At 43.1% G+C, this 25224-nt stretch overlaps 1 protein-coding gene across 5 annotated transcripts in view; it reads right to left on the bottom strand.

Moving 5' to 3' along the window:
- Positions 1-24387: 24387 nt before the first annotated feature.
- The window catches only part of NRG1 (neuregulin 1), a gene marked incomplete at both ends in the record, with an annotated part of 1016643 nt that continues 1015806 nt past the window's right edge, over positions 24388-25224 (bottom strand). For all 5 annotated transcript variants that reach the window (XM_082680222.1, XM_082680220.1, XM_082680221.1 and 2 more), the window contains one exon: positions 24388-25050. In XM_082680222.1, the coding sequence (XP_082536348.1) occupies positions 24399-25050 (652 nt within the window). The remainder of the gene's footprint in view (positions 25051-25224) is intronic.

Here is a 25224-nt window from a genome sequence, read left to right as displayed (position 1 = left end):
TGGAGGAAGGATGGAAACTGCCTTGATAAGAACACCACTGACAGTGCTGTGTTTACCTGAAGCTCCGTAGCTTTCGTGGATCAGCGTTCCTCAGTTCTGTGTGAGGCTTTGGGCAATTTCTGGAGCACTCAAGTGGCCGTCTTTGACAGTTTTATCCAGACTTTGTACTGCTTTTTGGGGAAAGGATTTATCGACCTCTTTAATACATCGTGCTGGAAACGACTCTCCCTCCTGTTTGTAGTTTTAAAAAGTGAAACTCAGGTTGGTATAAGGAGAGGCTAAAATTGGAAGGAAGAAATAAGAAAAACAAAAGGAATCTTATTGCTTGTTAGAGTATGACTGATTTCCCAAGATTTGACAAGCTTTCAAACAAGATGTCTTCTACTACTCTCAAATTTTGGACCAACCCAGGTTATATGAATCAGAAAGGGTAAATTTATCTTTAAATTAGAAAAAAAAAACCTTGTGCAACAATTCTTAGGGATGCAACAAGGTATAGTAAAAACAGTATAATATAAGACATCTAGTAGTAGATCAAGATTCAAAATAAATCTTGACTATATCAGTATCACTTTGGGCAATTAAATTTACTTCTCTATCTCAGTTTACCAATTAAGAAAAGGATAACGATATCTAGTTCACAAGGATGTTAAGGGCATTAAATATGATAACAATTATGAAAAGAATTTGCTCATATCAGCAAGTAGTAATTGCTTAATTGATATTTGTGTCTTATTACACATTTTTTTCAGCCTTTCAGGAACTCAGTTCTCTTCTGGTTAACTGGACATCTAGGAATGGGTCTACTTTAATTGATCTAGAAAGTCTAAATCAATGTTTCACTTTTATTTGGGACATTCTCTCTTTTTTTTTTTTTTTTTCTGCGGTATGCGGGCCTCTCACTGTTGTGGCCTCTCCTGTTGTGGAGCACAGGCTGCGGACGCGCAGGCTCAGCAGCCATGGCTCACGGGCCCAGCCACTCCGCAGCATGTGGGATCTTCCCGGACCGGGGCACGAACCCGTGTCCCCTGCATCAGCAGGCGGACTCTCAACCACTGCGCCACCAGGGAAGCCCTGGGACATTCTCTTTTTAAATCACAGGTCTGAGTTTTGAATCAGAGCTCTGGTGATGCAGAGAAGTTTTTCTCTCTTTTTTTTAATGGTTGGCAGAGTCTTTTCTTTTAATTAATTAATTAATTTTCGGCTGTGTTGGGTCTTTGTTGCTGTGCATGGGCTTTCTCTAGTTGCGGCGAGCAGAGGCTACGCTTCATTGTGGTGCACGGGCTTCTCATTGCGGTGTCTTCTCTTGTTGCGGAGCACAGGCTCTAGGCGCGTGGGCTTCAGTAGTTGTGGCTCGTGGGCTCTAGAGCACAGGCTCAGTAGTTGTGGCGCACGGGCTTAGTTGCTCCGCGGCATGTGGGATCTTCCCGGACCAGGGCTCGAACCCATGTCCCCTGCATTGGGAGGCGGATTCTTAACCACTGCACCACCAGGGAAGTTCCGAGAAGTTTTTCTCTTAAGGGAATTTAGTGCTCAGAAAGAATATAGATTTGTTTGCTTTGTTTTATCTTCATGTTTTGCTTTCTTTTCCATGTGCCCTTAAAATTGCATCAAGGTAGGCAAGATTATTAGGTTACATAAAATGAAGCTAATGATACTGCATCATTTTTGAACTACAAAAATGGCAAATTCACATGGTACAACATAATGTGTTGCAGAGAGAACTGAACAAGGAGTCGGGAAAGGGGGTCTTATTCTACCACTAATAATCAGCTGTCTGAGAAGAGCAGATCATATGCTCTGTGATCCTGAAACCCTCTCTGGGGAAGTAGGGTACTTCTGATCGGATCTCTACATAAGCATTTCTCCTTCCTACTGAATCTAATTTCATTTCTAACAGCATTTGAAATGGCAGCAAAGACCAACAGTCAGCCGGTCAGGGTGGTGTAGGGAATTTGTAATGTCCCATAGAATGACAAAATTCTCTCCTTGACGAAACTCGAACCAGGCTCCTATGAGCTCTCTGCTCAAGTAGGCGTTAACCTTGACCCCTAAAGTCTTGAACAAATGCTGACATAATTTCTAACAGCTCAGAACTACATCCCTGGGATGACCCTAGCCTGCTGTTAAAGTGCCTGCCTAAGAAAACTCAAGTCTCTCCCAAAATCTATGGTTTGTTTTGGCCAATACTTGAAGATAGGACCTCTGTCTCCCAGTACCTGTGGGAGGCTAGAAGCCTAACTTTGAGAAGTACCAGTTAATAAACCCAGATGTGTTTCACATGGACCAACACTCCCCTTTCTGGTTTTTATAATTTTTTACTTTCTTGACTCCACAGAGCCTGTGCTCACCTCCCTCTCCATTCCTTCATCCTCCCTTTGAAACATCCAGTCACCTCTGTACCAATCGAAATTGAGTTCAACGCATGCTAGACTTGCCTCTGTGGCAATAACATATTCCTGATGAAAATCTGACCTTACTACTTCAACTAGTGTCTGGCTTTGTTTATCTTTGATGCAAATAACCTCCATGTTTTGGAGATTTTCTAGGTAGGGAGGAGAATTAGCAGTCAAGGTCATCCCCCATGAATTCTACCAGATGGTTGGGCTTCGTAGAAACAACAGATGTTCAGAGCAGTTTGCACCATTCTTCTTCAGAAAAGCGTATGATTGTTTATTAGATAAATCAAGAAAATGTCTTTTCCAAAAATAATTTTCTCAACTTAAAAACAACTTACTTCCAGTAAAGAAAGAAACAAATAGCACTAATAGTATCATTATCCAAAGAAAACCACTGTTTTCATTTTAGAGTATTTCTTATGGACTTTTTCCTATATACGTTCTACATAATTATAATAATGATGTTTATACAGTTTGCCTACAGTTTTTCACATAATACCTTGGCATCAGCATTTTTCTGTGTTACTGCAAAAAATCACATAGCTGTATAGTATTTCATCATCTGAAAGGACCTGTACTTATTTTTTAAATTTATTTATTTTATTTATTTATTTTTGGCTGCATTGAGTCTTCATTGCTGCTTATGGGCTTTCTCTAGTTGCGGTGAGCGGGGACAGCGGCCTTCTTATTGCAGTGGCTTCTCTTGTTGTGGAGCATGGGCTCTAGGTGCGTGGGCTTCAGGAGTTGTGGCACTCAGGCTCAGTAGTTGTGGCATGCGGGCTCTAGAGCGCAGGCTCAGTAGTTGTGGCGCACGGGCTTTGTTGTTCTGCGACATGTGGGATCTTCCTGGACCAAGGCTCAAACCCGTGTCCCCTGCATTGGCAGGCGGATTCTTAACCACTGCACCACCAGGGAAGCCCAGGACCTGTACTTACTTTAATAATTTTCTGTACTAGTATATTTAGATTAGTTTATTTTTTTTAACCAAATATAATAGAACATCCTTTGGCATGATTTTGTTCTTTGTCATAGATGGAGTTATTTTGTTGGAATAGAGTTCTAAATATGGGTCAAAGCATGTGAACAATTGCTTATGTTGAACGGAAAATTTATTGAGTCTAACGTGCACAGTGCAGGGTGTTACGAGCAGAGATAAATGGCATTGCATCTAGAGTAAACTATTCATAATAGTAGAGACATCATCCACTAGGAAAGATGAGGGTAGTTTTGGGGCCAGGTTTGTGTAAAACAGACCAATGACCATGGTTTAGTCTTCATTTGCTAGCACCAGAGATAGCTACCTTAACTTGGTATCAGAAAAAGGAGTCAGACCTTTCAATCCTAAAACTTAGGAAGTAACACAGATTTATTAGTTAATTCATAATCTACACAAATGGTGCATGGCATAAAACAGTCAAACCCAGAAATATCTCCAAAGTTTATGATCATTTTTATATCATCCAATCCACACCATGGGGGTGCATTCATGTAAAAAGCCCAGGATCGGGAAATGGTATCATTAGTATGTAGCAGCAGGTGCCTTGTTAATGATTAAAAGCTCGTTTTTTTAGGCAAGCAAGATTTACGCTGAAGTTTTACTGTGTTCATTCTTCTCCCTGACTGCAGGTATCTAGAAAGGAAACGATGTTGTCAGGCTGCTGTAGGGATGGGAGGCCATCTCATTAGGAAAACTGGTACCTTCAGGATCCCCAGCCGTGGTCCTCCCTCACTCTCACGCCATCCCATGACACCTCCTAAATGTCTTGGTTCTCATTCCGCCTTTTCTTCGCCCTGTGGACTCTGCTTCATGACTTTCCCTTTTCAGCCTTTGGCTCTACCTTCTTCCACCTACAATGAAAATGATCACATCTGCTTCCTAAGCTAGAATTCTAAGAAGGCAGAGATACTATCTGTCTTGTTCGTGATGCTTATCAGGTACCTAGACAATGACTGGATAGTTAGTCTCCAGTAAAGATTATTGAGTGAAACAAAAGAGAGATGTCTGATTTCTTTCAGGAGTTTACCCTCTGATAATTCATGCCAAAATATTACTCATGCCTTGTTTACTCCTTCCAAGTGACGATGGCATTTTACCAAAGCTGTTCTGTACATTAACCTAAAGATATAAGAAATGTGGAAATTTCAAGTATAAAAGTATTGATAACACAGAGAGAGATGAAAGGGAGAAATGAGAAGAGTGATTTGTTGCTTTGCACATTTATTGTAAATAATTCGAAAAATATATAAAAGAATAAAGAAGAAAATAAATCTTACCTCTAGCTCTGCCATCTAGGAATACGCATTACGCTTTGCTCCAGCTTCTTGCCCTAAAGGTCACATCAATCCTCTTCTCAAACTCAATGGCATTCTCTTGCCTGAAAGAGTCTGTCCATCTGCTTAAACAAGCCTTCGAGGCCACGGCCTCTGTAGCACAGGGCTCAGGAAGGTTCCTTGGGAGCAGGATAGCACTGGCTATCTTACAGTATTGCAACTTTGGGCAACTAACTTAAGCTTAGGGAGGTTCAGAGTCTCATCTATATGTGGGAAAAAAATAAGCCTCTCATAGAAGTTCAAGGATAATGAGATGCTGCACATACAGACGCTCGGGCTGTGGCTCCCAGGGGAGGTTCTGCCCCTGCTGGGGCTCCTTCTGGTTCCCACCGTGCTCTTCAACACCCTGTAGCGCAGCCACATGAATTACCGTTGTCCGGAGGTTCCATGCTGACCCTCGCGAATCTCATTTATCTGTTCATGTTGTTTCTTTTCTTTTTTTCTTTTTTTTTTTTTTTGCGGTACGCGGGCCTCTCACTGTTGTGGCCTCTCCCGTTGCGGAGCACAGGCTCCAGACGCACAGGCTCAGCGGCCATGGCTCAGGGGCCCAGCCGCTCCGCGGCATGTGGGATCCACCCTGACCGGGGCACAAACCCGTGTCCCCTGCATCGGCAGGCGGACCCTCAACCACTGAGCAAAAAAAAAAAAAAAAAAGAACTCTAGTATGAATGCAGACTTGGAGATTGTTGCTCTACCTTGAGGTTTAAGAAGCTGGGATCCTGTACTGCCGTTCAGTCATTGGCTGTGGATCAAAGGCAGGAGTGGAGGGGGCTGGATGTAGACGCCCAGGCACAGAACAGTCCTCAGAAGGTTTTGAGTAGAGGCCATTAACCATTACTGGCAGAGACTGGGACGTGAGCATGCCAAGCTGGACAAAGACATGGGAGGGGATCTGGGCAAAAACCAAGACTGTGTGATACACTTTCTAAACCAGAGAGTGCTACTCTCTGCTGTCCTGTTCTCTGCCGGCCGAGGACGTTCATTTGTAATCGGTCTGCCCCCTCCCCAGGGGTCAGCTCCTTCTACAGGACCGGATACCTACCTAATTGATGGGAACCCTAATTCCCTCCAAGTCCTTGGGAGAGTTTCCCTGTTCTCTGTTTACTCGGAGTTGATATGTATCTTATGAATGTGCTGGATTGCAGGACACCTTTTCAAAAAGTGTCCCATAATAACCTTTAAATACCTCTGCAGAAGGCTGCTCCAACCTCGGGGACATTAAGCAGGTCCCGAGAAGAGAGCCCGAGGTTTCATTAACGAGAGACAGAACCCTCTCCTAAGGTTTCATTTGGGCCTGACAAGCTGGGGTCAAGGAGTCACTACCGTGGACTCCCACGTGGGGGCGATCTTTCCCTTAACGCAGCATTGGTGTCCTTTCAACATTGCTTAGACGAAGGTGGGATGTCCTTTACCGAAGAGTCACACACTGTTATGGTTTCCAAGTACAGTAATATACTCTATAAACCTAAGCGACCACTCGGTATCATCACAGTTGCATTCAAAGGCACACCACTCTGGGACTAAAATGTAACAGAAAAGCAAATTAAACCTTTAATTTCGTGAAACCAAAAGGAATTATAGTTAATAAGGCATGCACGCAGAAATCTTATATTTCTCTTTTTTCCATTTGTTCTCTTTTCTCCTCTCATACCTGTGGCTGGGAACCCAAATTCTGTCTCCTTCTTCATCCCAAACTCCAAAAAATCCTTGTCTTACAAACTCATGCCTGCAAGGGGCTCTTTTGTCTCTCACCCTTCTCTTTCCACACCTGTTCTCTTTCTGTGCCTTCAGGGAGTGTCTGTAGCTACCCAAGCTCTCTCCTCACCTGTCATCCTAATGTGTATTATGAAGGTTCAGGAGCTTATGAGACAAAAATAGATGTATGTTCCAGGAGGGAAGGAAGGCCCATGAGAGCGTTCTCCTAAGTGTGGGACAAGGGGGTTCATCTTGTCTCGCAAGCCACCCAACCCCCGATAGTTTTGCATTAGCCACCGGGGCACTGAGTGGTAGACACGTTCGAAGACCCTGGAGTCCCTGTGGGTTGCACAGTCATTCACGGTTAAATGAGCCCTGAGAAAGCCGCCTCTGAAGCATGCTTGCGACAGTGCCCTTGGGTCCCTCTGCTAACATTAAGTCACCTGGGTCAGATCTGTTTTTCTCAGGACTTTCTTTAAAGGTAACTAACGTGGACAGCTACAACATAGCGTGACCTCAGGGGTCCTTTGTAGGGCTGCCCGGGCCCACAAACACCCCCTTCATGTGGCCTTGCTAAAAATCTTTTGATAGAATCAAAAAGCAAAAAACCAAACAATCCTGGAAGGAAGGCTGCTCAAACCAGAGCAGAGCCTTAAGAGCTGTAGAGGACAGGACTTCACAGGGGGGAAGGGCTCGTGATGTGGGGAAAAGGAAGAAAAGAAATGTTGAGGTGCTGAAATTAAATTTTGTGTATGTCCAAGCTTTCCCTAGGACTTGCTTATTCTCTCCTTTTCTCTACCTCTGTTTCTGGATTGAAATCACAGGGAAAATTCTAGACAAGTCACATATGTATTGTGAGCATATTCTTTAAGCAAAAGTTGGAAGCTACGGTCTAATGGTCAGTTTTTCTTTCTTTATTTCCAGCTTCATTGAGACAATTGACATATAACATTGTATAAGTTTAGTGTGTACAATGTGACTTGCTTTACATATATATTTTGAAATGATTACCATAATATGCTTAGTTAACACCTCCATCACCTCACAGAGTTACTATTTGTGTGTGTGTGGTGAGAACATTTCAGATCTACTCTCTTAGCAATTTTCAAATATACAATATAGTATTGTTAACTGTAATCACCATGCTGTATGTTACATCCCCAGAACTCATTCGTCTTGTAACTAGAACAGTTTTTCTTTAAAAAAAAAAAAAAAAAAGTAATAAAATCTTCCATCATATAAATTTTGAAAGATATTTTAAAAAATATATGTAAATTATAGGCTTCCCTGGTGGCGCAGTGGTTGGGAGTCCGCCTGCCGATGCAGGGGACACGGGTTCGTGCCCCGGTCTGGGAGGATCCCACATGCTGCAGAGCAGCTGCGCCTGGGCCTGTGCGTCTGGAGCCTGTGCTCCGCGGCCGGAGGGGCCACGGCGGTGAGAGGCCTGCGTACTGCAAAATAAATAAATAAAAGATATATGTAAATTAATTGTAAATAATATTTTTGCTATTAGCCTTAGGTAAAGGGATTGTCGTTAATTTTTACATAACATACGCATTTGCCTTTGGGACACTGGTGCCATCCAGTTGCATCCTGTAATTTGTATAGGGGACTGTAGGTTCCCCTGGAACATGGAATGGAATGGTTATCCCAATAGTCTTCAAAAATTAAAAGGTCCATTGGGTGCAACAGTTTCCCATCAGCCCTCTGCTGGGTACCACTTTGTCACTCTGTTGCAACATACCAGGGGCAGACATATCCCAGTGAGTGTCACCTGGATACCACCACATCCTATAGCTATTGATCCTTAATGCTTTACTGGACATTGGAACCTTTTCCCCGGTACTGTTGCTGCTCAGCCATGCCCTGTACTGAATGCTTTGACGACATCACCACACTTTAGTAAGTGATTTAGTAAAATCACTTACTAAAAAAACTGATTTTTAGTAAGAAGGGGGAAAACACCTCCCTTCCATTTAAGGTTTTAGTCTGTCAGATGGCCTCTGAAGCACTACACTGTCGTCCAGTGTTTTAAAAGAATATTAGTAAAGCAGATTTATTTTTCTCCACTTGGTTCATTTACACTCTCTGTGGCACTTAGGCGTATATTCATGTCATCCAGCTGGGAGACAGATCTAGAAGACAGACCACACTGTACACAGGCTTCCTTGCTCCTCTGTTGGGGAAGGCTGTCTCCCTGGGTCAGATTCTTGTTGCCAGGCAACTTCTTCCTTCAGAATGAGAACCGTCCCAAGAGGACCCTCAATCCATATGCAAACAGGCTCCAGGCAGCTGCTCTCACCAATTCAATAGACAAGCCCAGGCATGACTGACTCTCTCTTTGAGCTAAATTGAGATCCCCATTACATTAATTGAAGAGACCACAGATTCTTCTTTCTACTCTTGCTTTAGTGAGATTGTTTTTTCTTTTAGGATATATTAGATCCATAATAAAAGAACCACATTACAATATTATAATCCCTCTTCATTTATAAAACCATCCACCTTCCCTCTCCCGCACCGACCCACACATTCTTTTGCCATTCATCTTGAGTAAGAGGAGTGCACAGAAGACTCTTGAGTGAATTAAATTACTTTCTTTTGTAGGGCTTTATGATTGTCCCTGTCGACAGTTATGCCTAAAGCAGTGGCTCTGAACAATATTTATTAAAGACTTTCGAAGTTCCAGGTGCTGTGCTAAGCATTAGCGTTAGGGCTAAAGGTGAATCCAGCATAATCCCTAACATCTAAGAGCTCATAACTCGTTGGAGGTCCACCATAAATGTAAGTTTTAATATGATGCGGTGTGTGCTGCAGTGAGTAATCTGAAAACCAAAGAAAAAGCAGTGTCCCAGTCTTTCCAGAAGAAGTTGCACTGATTTATAGAGAAGCAGTATCAAACTGCCCCTGTGATCCTTGACCTTGAGGTCTGGGATTTTTGATTCACGGTGGTCAGGCTTACCTATGAGCTGTAGTAGTGACTGTATTTTGGTGGCCACCCAACTGCTTTCCATTGCCACAGTCATGTTGAGACCAGATCCCCTAATTTTCAAAACAGGCATGGATATCTCATTTTCAAAGGAGGGGTGAAAACCTGGGTGACCGAGATTGTAGAGCACCACTAATTCTGCAGACCCCCGTGTTCCATAGATGCAAGTCAAAGCTCAGGCATCTCAACCCACTGGGAGGCCCACATAGTCCTCCCTGACAGGGAAGGTTTGTCACTCTCCGTGAAGACTAAATTGAGGTTAAAACTGTGGACTAAAAAATTACTCACAACCTAAAAGTTGAGAGTTCTGTCGTATTCGGTGGGACTTCAAGCGCTGGAGGCAGCATCTCAAGCAACCCTGAGAGAACTGCTTGGAGGAGGCGGCGGGTGGAAGCCAGGCTATATAGAAGTTTTGCAACAAAGGGCAGGTAATCCGAACGTCAAAATATTGTTGTTAATTAAAGAAAACCAGATACGTCAAGTTAAGGAATTTAGCCTATGTATGGGAAGATGCAAGAGCCTGGACTCACTGAAGTCATTCCTTTGATATGCACCTCAGCTATCTGCGGCCAGTGTGCTGTGTTTTCTCATCCTGAGTTTCCTCAGGGCTCACCATAGGGAGTGGCCGCAGTGCGATGGCTGCTAGATGGTAGGTATTCTTTCCTTCCTGAGTTCCCCCAGGGCTCACCAGCTCACCACAGGCTGATGGCTGTGACATCCTTTGTTTACTGATATGGCAGGTAATATTCCATTTATCAGAACCTTAATTTTCTGGAAGACTGATGGGGAGAACCCAATTTAGTTCTTCAAATGTTAGGTTAAAAATGATCTGCAGCATTTTTAGCAATTCCAGAAATAAGAGAGACACGTTGATTCCTCTGTGAGCTGTCAGAATGCCAAAGGGGTAACACTTTTTCTATGGAAGGTGGTACAGTAAAGAAGAGCAGCAAGAGAGGTTTCCAGAAGCATCCCAGGCATCTTCAGACGGCTGACGCAGTGCCTGGCACAGCGCAAGAGAGAACATCGGTAGACTGCTCCATAATCTGTTTATTGGTAGGCTGGACCGGTAAACTAAGGTCCAAGAGGTTTAGTAATAGGCCAGAATTCACATAGCACCTATGTGGCAGAGTTAGCAGTAAACATATGATGGAAGATCCAAGTCCCGCGTTTTCTTCATTAAAGCACAACCTCCACAATGCAAGCAGTCACATTGCATTTGTTCACGCATTAGTCCCCAGAACTAGACGTGCTCTCTCGGAAAGATGAGATGTGTCCAAATGAGATGTATTTTATCCTTCTTTGCATCACCAGCTCTTAGCCCAGCACCATGCAGATTCCATAGACTCAGTAAATGTTTGCTGCATGAAATAATGGGCTTTGTGTCCATGAAGAAGGTTTGACTGCATCTCCTTCGAGCATCCGTTCTGGAAGGAGTTACAGGACAGTGTTGGAGACTGTTATTCACACAACTAATGGGCAGGCAGTGTGGCAACCGACCACATCAGTAAGTCTTGTGTCCTAGGTCATCTCTGGCACTGTGTCTTAAGTTGCAACCCTGTTCATAAGTGGGATGACTAGTTCCATGTAGCCTCTCGGGAAGTCATTTGTCACTTGTCTAAAGCCTTCCTCATTTCCATCGTAACAGAAAATCTCCATCACACGTCCTCCACCCAGTCCGTCATCTTTCCATCTTCTCCGTCTGAAGACAACAAGTGAAATGGAACCAGAGGAAAGCTATGCTCCCGCAGGGATGCCTTTCTATCCAGCCTGAACATAGCTGCCAAAATATCCTGCAACTTCAGGGCATCAGGGTTTTTTTTTTTTTTTCATGTTTGAAAAGCAATATCTGTGTAGCTTCCTGTCCCCAATAAGGGTAATCACTATCAGAATCTGTGCACATCTGAAATCTTGCAAAAGCATGAGGTAACTCAGCATCTGCCAGAATAAGAAAGAGCATCTTGGTCTGCTGACTTCTCTGCTTGGGCCTCATGCCCTAGAGAAGCTTCCTGCTGAGAGGTCCTGGCTGCTCTGTGGGGGGCAGACAGAGCTGATCGAAGTCCCAGACGGCTGGATTTAACTCCTGCATCAGTGTCTTCAAGGTCCAGCGGCCACAGAATAATTTCAAGTTCAGACAGTTGTTTTGCTGATTACGTCACTGTAAGCATATTTTAAAATGATTTTGTAGATGTGGAGTTACCAGGTGTCTACTCCCAGGGAAGCTTTCCCAGTCACCTTGCCTGATCCCATTGAAAAAGAAAAGGTTTCACTGCATTTTCCATCAGCTGATGAGTCATCCAGTATATCTCATATGTGCTCTGCTCTTAAGGTTATCCATGGGCAAATTGGAGCCCATTCAGCAGAGTGATTCTTGCTGCTGAACTATTACAGGGGATCTAATTAAATTAAGCCATAGTCAGGAGAAAAAAGTGCATAACCTTCATAATCTGTGAAACCTTGACTCGTTTGCCAAGCATCACTTTCCCGAAAATGGGGACGGCGGCACATCAGCAGGAGACGAAATCCTAACATGGAATTCGTGATTGTTTACAGTGTGTGCAGGGATGCTGAGCCTCAACACCAGAGAGGGAGTGACGCCAAAATACGAGGCAGGGGAAGGAGGAGCACCCCATACACAGTGACCTTGAAATCCAGATGAGCTCCTGATAATTGGTTGGAGAGAACGATCATTTCCATTTCTGAATTTGTCAAATTGTTTTCTTCTCAGGGAAGAGGAAACATCTGCTCTATGAGGCTAACTCAGTTCTGAGTCAGTTTGTCTCCCTGTGTTTTGCTGTAGCTGGGTGAGCAAAAGAGGGGACTCCATCTGGGCAGCAGAGCCTGGAATCCAGTTTTCTGACAACACACATCTTCACTTAACTGCCCTGGGGACTTCTCCACAGGCAGGGCAGGACAATTCAAAGCTGGCTGGGTTGCTAAGTTTGGGAACACTGTCTGTCCTCTTCTCACTGCCAGACAAGCTAACTTTCCTGCACAAGAAATTTGCCACCAAAGAAGAGGTGATATTGATTGAATACCTCCTATGTGGCAAAGCACCACGATGCAGCTTACACATATAATGATCACCTCGTTTTATCCACACAGTGAATCTGAGACTCAGAGATGCTGACTTGCCCAAACTGCTCAAGTGAAAGCGGAAGGACTCAAACCCAGATCTCATTGGTTTCAGAGCTCATATTCTTTATACTGTATTATTCTTGTACAGATGCTGGGGAAAGCTACGCAGTATGTCTCAGCTTCCAAAATGGAATGTGGATGAATGAGTATGGGCAAGGAGGAGTAGAAGGTTTCTACTGTTCGAATTTTCTTCCAAGGCTTTAAAATCTCAGTAACAGTGTGGCCTGATGACAGCTGAATATGCCAGTTCATTTTTCTGGTCTTCATCTTATGGGCTAGTTGTTTAGAAGCAAGCCCAATCTTTTGACATAAGTTGTGTATCTAAAGGGAGGAGTTGTAATTCATCTAAGTGGTTCATTCTGAACCTCTTGGACCTTGATTTTGTAAGAAAAATAAACCACTGACTTCATCTTGGAGCAAGGATATTCTGACCTCAGAGATTTAGCCACATACAAGCTCCCATGTTATTCATATTTAAATATATGCTTGTCAACCTGGTGCATTTTAGGTGGGGAATTTAAGATGTCAGGAGCAATGTGGTATCAGCTGTCCTGGGTGCTGTACACAGTGCTGGCACCATCAGGCATCACTAGATCCGACAAATCTGACAAACAGAGTTTGGCAGGGTTGCAGCTGTGATCACCTCAATGCCAATGATACCCCACTGCGCTGAAATTTTCAAAAGTCTGTAAATATTTCCAGTCCAACTGTCCTCCCCCAAAAGTTTAAAGTTGACTAGATTTACATTGACCAGCAGGCAGCCAGGTTATTGGGCTTTTTTATTCCAGTAAAGCTTAAATAACTACATGGTTATATTCTTTTAATCTTTGGGTAACTAAATTTGGGGTCAGCCTTAGACTCACCAGGCTAAAAACAACAAAACACCTTTAGTTTTTTTTTTTTTTTTTTTTGCGGTACGCGGGCCTCTCACTGTCGTGGCCTCTCCCGTTGTGGAACACAGGCTCCAGACGCGCAGGCTCAGCGGCCATGGCTCACGGGCCCAGCCGCTCCGCGGCATGTGGGATCCTCCCGGACCGGGGCATGAACCCGTGTCCCCTGCATTGGCAGGCGGACTCTCAACCACTGCGCCACCAGGGAAGCCCCCTTTAGTTTTAAATAGACAATTTGACGGATTTTTTTAAATTGATGAAGAAGACTATACTTCTAGACTAGGTAAACTATTGGGAAAAGAAGTCTTACATAGTAGAAGGTGGACGCCCTTCCTCTCCCTTGCAGCTGGTTATACTAGACCTAACTGTGAAATGGAATCGTGTAGAAAGTATTAAACACTTGGTCTTCCAAATGTTCATTCTATCCAGATGACAAATTATATATTCCACTAACTTCCATAGTCTGTTGATTTCATATGTTGTACTCAACCTGTACATTCAAAATTCTTTTTGAAATCTTGCTATGTGCCAGGCTCCCTTTGTACTGTTTCAAAGGATGGGGGACTTAGGTTGGTTTTTGTTTGTTTGTTTGTTTGTGTTTGCAGTACGCGGGCCTCTCACTGTTGTGGCCTCTCCCATTGCGGAGCACAGGCTCCGGACATTGCAGGCTCAGTGGCCACGGCTCACGGGCCCAGCTGCTCCGCGGCATGTGGGATCTTCCCGGACCGGGGCACGAACCCGCGTCCCCTGCATCGGCAGGCGGACTCTCAACCACTGCGCCACCAGGGAAGCCCTTAGGTTGGTTTTAATGCAGTGGTTAATGTGGAAGTCATCTTTATAAGACTGACCTAGTCGAACAATACCTGATTAAAAGGCTTTATTTTCAGGATCTTGCAAAGAAGTGGGAGGGAAGAAGGGAGAATAAAGGGTTAATTTTAAGCCAGGGTTCTTGGGTGGAGAGGGAGCCAAAGCTGAAATCACAAGGCATATGTAGCATTTGCTACAAAATCTAGTCAAGCCGTGGAACTTCCATCTCTTAGACTTTGACCTCTGGTCTTCTGACCATGATTTAGCGAGCTTGGTTCCACTCTCATAAGTTTCTGATTTTGTTTTAATGACTTACAGTCCACTCTTTCCTTGATTTTGGCTTTTCAGAATGCCTGTGATCGTCTGGATTCCTCACATGCTTGCCAACCCATGTCAACATCCCGTGTCTCTCGTTGCCCGTGATTCGTTTTCTAGACACCCAGCATCTCCCGTGTTCCAGGCACTGTGTTGGGTACTGGATATACACATACAGGACAGTGTCTCTGCTTTCAAAGGGTATGTGGTCCGCTGAGGGAGGAAATTCAGTTAACTAGAAGTTGTGAGCTAGGTGGAGAATTCTGCGTAGAAGAATGCACAGCTCACAGTAAGACAGCGAAGGGGAAGCGCTCGCCTGGGGAAGGGGGAGAATTGTCATGGGCGCATTTCCAGAAAAGGACAGTCTCTCTACTCGAGAAAGGGTGAACGAAGTGTGTCAGAAGGGTAAGTGGGGAGGGCAGTTCCTATAAAACCAGCTGGTCTGCACAGGGGCCAGGATATATAACAAGCATAACACTGTGCGGTTGTATAAATATGTGGGTGATTGAACACTGCATCCAAATGATTTTAGAATCTAGCATTAAATAATATTGAATAAAACAGTGGAAGTAACTCCCTGTAAACTGCCTCTCAGTTTTGCTTAATTCAAGGAATAAACCTTTCCTTGTTTCTGAATCTATTTCCCATTTCTCTGACACTTGCTGATTTCCCTTTGTGTCAAACAGAGAACAGGCTTCCAGCTCAGATACAGGCAACAGTGTCTTCTCAGAGCTTAATGATTTTGTTATATTTTTATTATATTTATTTTTACAGTTTTAATTATGGCAACTGATTGCAGTTTTCCATTCACAGCATTGATACCAAGTTTCACTGGAAATGATTTTATTTTAGTTAGAAGTGCAATCAATTGAAATAAAAACCATAGGCAAAAAGTAATACAGGTGGTACATGAATATGGTAATCATCATGAAGTCGGTATACCAATGACTAGAGTTTGATAAACACTGATGGGGTGTATTTGGAAAAGAGAAAATCATAAGATGGAGTGAAGTGTGAAAGTGGGAAATGAGCTGGAAGAGTTTGGCAGAAGCCAGCCTGGGAAGAGCATCTTATGTCAGGCTGAGTTAAGCTTCACCGGGAGCCATGGAAGGGTTAGAACCAGGAGAATGGCATGACAGGGTTTGCAAGTTAGAACCTTCCAGCAGGAGGTGAAGGATGCCCCAGAGGAGCTGAAGGAAGCAGATCAGTTAGGAGGCTAACAGGGTCCCATGATGAGGGCAGGACCAAGAATGCAAGCAGCGGGGCTCTGGAGGAAGGGAGGGTTGTGTGTGACGTGTCAGTGGTACAATCACCATTGTCACCAATGAGATGTGGAGGGAGAAATCTAGAGTATTGCTCAGGTTGTTGCATGGGTGACATGGGGCTCTCTTAGCCAGGAGAGGGGATGTTTTCCCTTAGTTGTTCCTTTGCTCGCTCATTCGCATGATTTTGACCCTGAGTGGATCCCTGAGTCTCATGAACTCTGCATTAACAGATTAACAGGAAGGCTGCAAGGTCTTCCCCTCACACTCCTGGCCAGAGATCTAACTCCTCAGACAGACAGAGCAGAACTCAGAATGAGCGGTGGAGTCAGCATCATTTCACGTTGTGAAAGAGTTTTTGGTCAAGGACATGTGATACCCTCTGGCTCTGCCCTAAAATTTTCTGCAGTGCCTACAACAGATCAAGGTAGATTTCCTGGGTTAATAAATTACTGTAAATCCTAAACCCCATCATTTCGGATTAAATTTTTGATCAAAGTGTGAAGATACATGGTCCTATGACTTCAGAATTTGAAGTCAGAGAGATCAGAGATGGTCTATAAACTAAGGAGTTACTGAGGGAGGTCTTTATTTGAAAAGAAAAAAAGATTATTCAGAAGGGAGGATGGTATCTTTGCAGGAAGATTCTCGTATGAGAGTAGAATTATCTTATAATCAGCAGGAACCTGGTTACTGGGAATTCAGGACCTCAGAACAAGTGGCTCTCACCCATAGCACTTTCTCTCTTCCCTATTCTTCATAGTAGAGAGTCTAGGACCCAAGGGGAAATTGTCTGTTTTGTTACCTTATTAGCGGCTAAAGTACACACCAATGAAGATTTCCTCCAAAGAAGACGGAAAGGTCACTTTAGGCTCAACTGTGGGAAACTGCAGGGGCTCTAGAACACGACCCTAGCTTGAAGCCCCCAAATCCTGGGGAAGCAGTCTAAGCCCCTCACTTCAAGAGAAAGGGCTCAAGGTCAGGCAAGAAGGAATCACCTAATGAAAGTCATGGAATCGAGAACAAGTGTCTGCTTAACTCCTGATGATAACTAATAATGAACAGGATACAAAGTTTACAGCTAGATTATTTCCTTAAAAAATATAAGAAAACTTCTTCATGTATTCTTTTTAGAGGGAGTCAGGATTATTTTCAATGAAATACATTTTTATTTAAATGAAGGATAATGTATGGGCAGTGATATTACACTCACTTGCCTTTAGCAGTATAACCGTATTAACTATACCACAAGTCTGATGATGGGTATGGTAAGACCAAGTCACCCACCATCCTTGATGTAGGAGGCAGTTTTAAAGAATGGAATCGAAAAAGCTGAAGTCTCTAAATTATTCATTGCTTCATACTCAACGATGAGAAAAATCATCCTGTTATACATGCATAAAGACGGAATAGAGCATGAAAAATTATGGGCTAGATAATGGAAGTGGGTGAGAACCGTCCATAAATAACGTGGTCTCTTACGTGTAGGACTTAGTCTGGGATCTGACGCCTCTAATTTTGTCACTCTGTAGACCTTTGCCTGGATTATAGCTTTTTAAGGAAATAGACATCCTGGATGTAATCTAATGATTTGGTTTGAACATCCTGGGTGCAAGCTAAGGCAGAAGGGTGTGCGTGGGTATCCTATCAACTTAGGATCCTTTTGTGTTTGTTTTATCAGATGTTTGCCATGAAGTTTGAAGACAGTATTACGAAAACTCTATGAAGCGTTATGTTTCAGTAAATTTCCGTGAAATTATAATGAAACATTAATGCAATAAGCCATTAAAAAATCAGAGACTTTATGGGAAACAGTGTGGCTACATAAGAAGCAAATACCTAAAATAAAGAACCTATTTAAGATAGAACTTTCTATCTTTTTCAATAATTATGCTGCTCAACATAGAGTTGTTATTAAAAATGGATTTGCCTCCTGGCACTAGATTGAAGATACGAAAAAAAGTGTTTAACCGATCAGTTTGTGCAATATAAAGTGTGTTGTTTGGGACTAAAATATTTAGTTTCCAAAATAAAGAACCGGAGGGGAAGGAGAAAGTGGAAGGTAGCATTTGAATACTCACTATGAGCTAGACATTTTCTGGCTTCCTTCTGTGTGGTCAGATGTAATCCTCACTATACCACAGCTTTGTAAAGTCACTTGAATTCCCATGTTACAGATCAGGAAATAAGCTTGGAGGAGGAAATTGTCCAAATTCAAAATCGCTAAGTGGCGGGGACAGAGCTTTGACAGCAAAGCCCCTCCTCTTTGCACTGTAGGATGCTACCTACATATTGAAATTGTGAATTTATCCCCCTGGCTACACTTCATTTCCATGGAAAGCCATGTTTAGGGAAAGGGGCATAGAGTCACTCAGCCAAGCAGATTGGATTCCAGAGTAACTTTATGCCACACCCCAAGGGCTCCTATTCTTTCCAGTAGAAACTTGGTTTTGCATGGAACTTGTACTGTCCATGTGGTCAAGAGCTGAAAGTGAAAGAGTTGTTTGTGCTTGGCTCGGGGGGGAAGAGGAGGGACACAATCAGAAAACCTGGGTGCAAGTATCACCTCCGCAACGGACGGAGGCGTAGCTTTAGGAAGAATTCTTAGCCTTCCTGAGCCTAAGTTTTCCTCATGATTTAGCCTACCAACATCCCAACGTATTAAGAGAACTAAAAAGAAATACAGGATGTTTTAAGTCATAAAATTTTATAAAATGTTATTATATTTAATAGTTTATTTCTCTGAATATGAACACACACATACATAAGCTATTAAAGATGTTTATGTCTACAAAGGTAGTAATTCTCTAGCCTCTTTGGCATGTTGTGAGGTGGGAAGAAGTGTTGTTTCTTCCATCAAATTCCGTCCCTAAAAGTTCATTTGAAGGGGGAGGGTTAGAGAAAGATCCCGGGTGGAACTATTACACTAGTCTCTGTTTCCTCTTTAGGAATTACTGGTCTCCCTCTCCTGTTTTTAAAAGGATTTAGGTGGGTCATGATAGGTTTCCTCCAGGTAACAAATGCCTTTTCCTATCCCCCTGGTGGGTGATGTTTTGGAGCTCACTGAAGTTCAAAACCAAAGGCTCACTGGAGAGGTCTGACAAATGCCATCCCAGGAGTGCAGTAGGAGTACACGCAGGAGTGGGTTTGACTACTATGTACAACAGCCTTAAAGGTTAGGAATATTGCAGCTTCCTGTAGCAGCAGGATGGCTCTTTTGTAAACTTAAAGCATTTCTGTTTCCTGCCAAATTAGTCTTTTGGAGTAAGAGTATCCATTGATTTATTTTACCCATCCATTGTAGAAACAGTAAGTCAGAGATAGAGTGCAAAGCGATGCTACATGAGATCATCAGAAATTTCCACTCATTCCAGCATCCCAAACCTCTCGATCTCAGAATTGCCTCACTTCACCCCAGATCTCTGGCCTGAAGCCCCTTTGTCATTTATCATAAGGACAGAAAGGCAAGAAATCTAATGATGGGGAAGACAATAGGTTGCAAAGACAGACTGTTTGCTAGTCTGCAGAGCCAGCCTGGGTTTGACATGCAGGAGTACGTGAGTGAAGTAAACAGAGGATTGGAATGATTATCCAGATACTGAACGTGGCTACGTGTGCGTCTTCGCTGCTCTCCACGCCACCCTCTACCCCACATGCTTCTACCTCCAATATCAGTATGTCTTACGGACTCGATTTTAACCGAAATTACTGAGACAGCTGCTTGTGGTTTTCAGTTCGGGGGATGGACAAAGCCTCAGCTGTAAGTTGAAGACACAGCGAAGTGTCTTCGTCTTTAATTTTTAAATATTCTGTGCACTCCTCGATGTGCTGAACGGCTGGCTGGGTGGATTGGACATGAGTGAACGTCATAACTTCAGGAGAGTGTGTGAAGAATTTGTATGTGTGTGTGTGTTTGTGTGTAAATCAACATTGCTACAAATCTGAGGACTCTGAATAGTTTTGGAAATTCGGTAACACAAACAGAAAAAACCGGCACGAAGTCCCCTCTTTGAACCTCCTAGACATCCAGACTGCTTCGGAAGTGACGCTAATGGATCTATCACTAGGTCATAGGAACTGCACCCAGATGTGGAGGTGGGAAGACTCAGGGTACCCTCAAACTCTGAAGGAAGCCGGTGGTCATCTCAAAGGATTGCTGACTTCGACTCCATACACTTCAGAAGTCCTGATTCTGTTTGGAGGAATGAGGAAGAGGCTTGAAATATACAAAAAGTACCACCCATGCAAGTATCTATTTGCTAAAATATGGCTTTTGTTTTGTTTAGACTAATTTCAAGAAGAAAAGGAATACCCTCATTTCTATGACTAAGTCTTAGAATGTGGGAAACTTCTCATGCATAGGCCCTTCCCTGAGCAGTAGGATGGACATTGAGTTTGCTTTACTGACAGAATGAGGAGGAAAGAACCCAATGAAGCCTTATTTTCTCTTAAAACTGTGAATTGATAAATCATGGACCTGATGGAGAAAATACGTTTACTAAAGCTCTAGGAGAGCTTAGCAGGGCCTGGTTCTGACTGGGTGCCTTTAGGCCATGGTGGCCACCAGACTCCCTGGACCATGGTAACAAGTTTCCCTTTCATGACTGAATGGGTCTCCACACTGACATTGCCATGAGTCTGAAGAAGTTACCTGCTGTCTGTACAGAGCATGGTAACAAGCGGGACCCCGTCGATCATGATAGCCTCTCTGATATGTTCTTGTGTGTAGGGGCCGGGGGAACTGGGGGAAAGAAAGTGTCATATTGCTTGGTTGTGACTCCTTCAACAAGGTACACAGTAGTAGGCAGACTCGACAGGCAGAAGATGATTCAAGAATTGGCAGGGGGGCAAAAGCAACGGACAGAAAAGATGATCATGGGATCCATCAAACACAGTCCTACATTAGCAAAACCGTCACAGTAAAAGGCAAGGTGCTGGTCCAACAGACTGGACAATTTGTCTGTCGACCCACACTCCCAGATCTCCACAGAGTAGCATTTTTATTGCAGTATTGTCTTCCATGGAAAATGAACAAAACTTTTTAAATAAATCACAATTGCTTATTGCTTAGTATGTTGGATAATAAATTCTTTAGTTTATCAGTACCTCACGGCCTTCAAATGTGCATTCTTCAAATAGTTTCAATTACATATACATTCTTTCTCCTGAACAATAAATTATTCTTTAAAAACAGAAAGAAAAAGGAAAAGATACATAATTTTAAAGCAAAGGAGAACCAAAAAACATATATTTTTGACATTTATCTTAAACTTATATGAAAACAACTCTATGTTAGGTGTTTGTTTAAATATAAATAATAAAGGACATTATGTTATTTACAATGTTACATAGTAAGTTGAGAGAGTAAAAAAAAAACTGACATGGACTCATAAAGACAGTAAATGATTTAGGGAAACATCCAAGTAATGTACAATGTGTATTTACAAAAGAATATATAATAGAACTTGTGATATGTGGCCGTTTCCTTTTGACTGCATCTCTCTGCAGTGTTTCATGGGTCTTTGTAGATAGAAATCTTTGTGGCTGGTGGGAAGCAGCCAGGACTAAAAGATAAAACTAGGTCTTCCTTATTTTCACCAATGTGAGCCATGCACCTTTCAACCCCGGGCCAAAAAAAAAGTTACTGAGCAAATGACCCTGGATAAACTCTAACCATATCAAGACAGTCACACTTAAATAAGGAAGATACGGCATGTTGCTCTTTGGGACACATTCATAAATACCCAGGCAGAGTGCCATTTTGTAGAAAGCACGAGACTGTCCAGGTACTCTCAAAAACAAAAGTCCTACCAAGCAAGGAGGGAGAGTAGGGTAGTAAAGGAATCTGGAGTGAGAAAAAGGAGTTTTTCATATACTATGCTCCACTCCACATTTCTCAGCGGGATATGATTTCAGACCCAGGAAACAAAGTCGCCGTCCAACTTCTGGGCAATTTCTGCTACCTGAAGACCCACAAAAGTTTTCCATATGCGGGTAACGTAGGTTCACACTCCTTTGGATTGCGACTGCACTCTTGAGTTTATAAACAGGGATGGTGGCATTTAAACATCCTGGAGATGCCTCTGGGAACCCAAATCCGGGGACCACAGCAGGCAGCCCTGAGGAGTCAGCTGACCTTTCCTATCAAGGGAACCTCTCATTCTATGGACAGAAAGCCTGTCCCAACAGATATGCCACCTCGGTGAGTGACCAGAACCAGTTGGAAAGAAAATTTCCTCTCAATTTTCATCTATTTTTGCAACCTGAAAATTTACAGTGATTTTTCATACTGAGGAAAATGTTGTTCATTGCTCTCAACAGAAGATTTTATTTATTCCTGAAATTCTCCAGAATGGGACTCCAAATGCCTGAAGAATTTGAAACAGAAATTTTAGAGTTTTAATTACAGTGGGACTTTTTTTTAATTGAAATAGACTAAGAATGAGTCAAGGTCTTCAAATGCAATATTAGAGTAATTGAGAGAATCTCTTCACTGCTTGACTGCTTTCTCTCCCCTGCCATGAGCTTAACTGATTCTACAGAATTGGGAAATCAGTGCAACCTGGAGAGTTGTCAGGGCCTCCTTAGGAGAGGTGAACAAGCACATGAAGATACCGCTGAGCGCAGAGAAAGTGGCATGGAACCATGAAGGATGCTTGGGATACCAAATACTAAGAGTAACTTCAAGGACCTGTAGACAGGTGTCTCTGTGGATTGTAGAAACACTTAGGAGCTTAATGACATGACTCATGCTCAGCCTGCATTTTTCTTCTAAAACCTCCTTGCATGTCACTTCTTTCCTTTAATTTTAACATAGAGATTTGGTGAAGAAATAGATTCAGTTCACCTGCAAACAAGAAGAGTCACTCTCCTTGACTTCATGTCTGGTATTTTGAACCCCCTGCTAACCTGTTCCCCGTTTTGTTCCATGGCTCCTAGGAGGCCACTTGGAACGTAAGTAAAGCTCCAGCCCAATCTGACAGAAATGGGGCTGTGATTTTTTTTTTAATTCTCTTATTTTCCTGGATTAGTAGTTATTTCAAATGTTTCTACCTACAGGCTTTCCTTGGATTGGCAATCCCAAGTGAACGTGCAAAGTACAGACCCATCTTAATCCTGTTTTTGTGACAGTAAAGCAAAAAAGTAAGAAAGGGGGAAAACGGGTGATACAGCTGTAAACAGAGAGGTTAGCACACAGGTGGGAGTCATTTCTGCATGGAAAGGTGCAATCTTTCCAAGACTATTGCCATTTCCTGATGAATCATCACTCGTAGGGGGTTCGTACTAATCAGAAATCACATGCACACTGGCCATTCCTGACAAAAATGTTCATGCATAGTTATGACTTAATCAAGGCAACATTGAAAAATGAGAGAAACATAATGAGGACAAAGGAATGGTCAAAAAAACTTAAAAATTACTAACCAAGTCACACAGCTGCTCTCCCCTGTGTCTTCTATGTATTCACTCCTCTAGACAGTCTAAGAAGAATTTCCCTACGATGACGTCACCAGTATGTACAGCAGGCACATTTCACTCTAGAAGTACTTCAGACAAATTGCTGAGTGTGCTGTTGAAGCTGGGGTTTTTGTGCCATAATATGTCTGTCCTTGAGCCAAGAAGACACAACCGGTCCCTAGCTCCAAAATCAGTGAAAAAACACAAGTCAGGAACGATTGCACCTTTTCCAGCCATGGTTTGCTCTTCAGCTAGATGAGCCGCTGTATCATTCCCCCAGAGAGAGAAGGTGAAACCGATCCTCGCCTTAGGGGCTGGATTTTACCCTGATCGGTAGCCAGAACCCATTTTCTCTGCTATCCCGAAAACTTGCTTTTTTTTTTGGCCGAGAAAAAAAATCAATCAAAATAAAGTAAATGGTAGCTCCTTTTGTCAAGCAAGCTGTCTTCTGATGAATCATACAGTTTTTGAAAAAAAAAAAATCACAATATTACTTTCTTCCTAATATTTAACATGACTTAATGCAGTTTCCTGCTGTAATTAACAGTAGCATGCTGCTGGATCTACTATTATCTCAGAGCCCAGTGAAGCAGACCTTTGGCTGGCAGAGTCGTAGACACAACTCATTTCATATACTGAAAGCAAAAGAATATTTCACACAGAAGGGGAGTATTTGGATGGATGTGCCATTACAAGACGTACTGATCGAGAACTACTTGAAGCGGACAGAGGGACAGTTGCAAATCCTGTAAACCATACATCGAGTCAACGTCATAATGCAACGCACAAGAAGCCAGCAGAAACGGAATATGCGGGGTGGGAGAGGGTTTGCTGAAATACTGTGAAAAAGCAATCACGGGAACAGTACAAAACTTGCTCTCGACATAACATAACATAAAGGCACCATTGATATCTTTCTCGTTTGGAAATACTGTAAAAAGTTGCTACATATGGCACATAACACATTTGTACATACATATATTTAATTTATAAAAGATTTTTTTCCTGTTTTCTATTTGCAGGACTGCTAAAATAAAATAAATTGTTTAATTTAAGGTGGAATACTTTATTATATAAAATAAAGTTTTACAGGTGAATCTATGGGTTTATTTCGGTTTTATACAGCAATAGGGTCTTGGTTAGCGATTACACCGGACAGCCTGGCCTGCAATTCTTCCTGCGGAGAGAAGCGGCCTGCTGGGTTAGTCCTGCTGTCAGCCAGGTGGAAGGCAGGGGCTGCCTCAACATTGGCTGCCAGGGGGTTCTGTATGCCCAGGAAAGGTGTATCTTCTCCTACTCTTTCATCCTCTGTTTCACTCTCTGAGTTACTGCTCTCAGCGCTTGTGTTGCTGTCCATTTCCAATCTGTGGGCAATATGACCATTGGGCTTGGTTCTTTTGGCCCGCCGGCTGTTGGTGAGTTTCTTAACCGACTCTTGAGTCAGTTCATACTCCTGGGTCGTTTCATACTCTTCATCCTCCACTATCCTCAAGGGGCTAGGGGGTGGGCTGTGGCTCTCGTGCGCGGGGTTGCAGTGGAAGGAGTTGAACTGCTGAACGTGCTGGACATCCCTCTCCCGCAGCCATGGCGGTGTCACAAGAAGCAGGGGTCTCTCTTCTTCCACGAAGGGACTGACTGCCATGGAGGGCATGGACACCGTCGTGCTGGACACGGGTGGAGACATTTCCGAAGGGGGCGATTTGGGGGAGCTTGGCGTGTGGAAATCTACAGGTGACATACGAGCCGGGGTGGTCATTGCTGATACATACCTGTGTGAGCAGAGAATACCCCGCATAAGTGTGGTGGAATGAGAGCCGTAGAGCAGGGGTGGGGGGTGGGGTGGGGTCAGGGGGCATCGTTCACAATATTATCATCAGATATCATCCTCAGAGAATTTCTATTCATCGTACACTTCTCGGTTTTTGCACTAGGACATTCAGCAC

Source organism: Grampus griseus (genome assembly GCF_964374135.1).
Source record: "Grampus griseus genome assembly, chromosome: 21".
Taxonomy (NCBI): Eukaryota; Metazoa; Chordata; class Mammalia; order Artiodactyla; family Delphinidae; genus Grampus; species Grampus griseus.
This window is presented reverse-complemented; position numbering and strand designations above follow the sequence as displayed.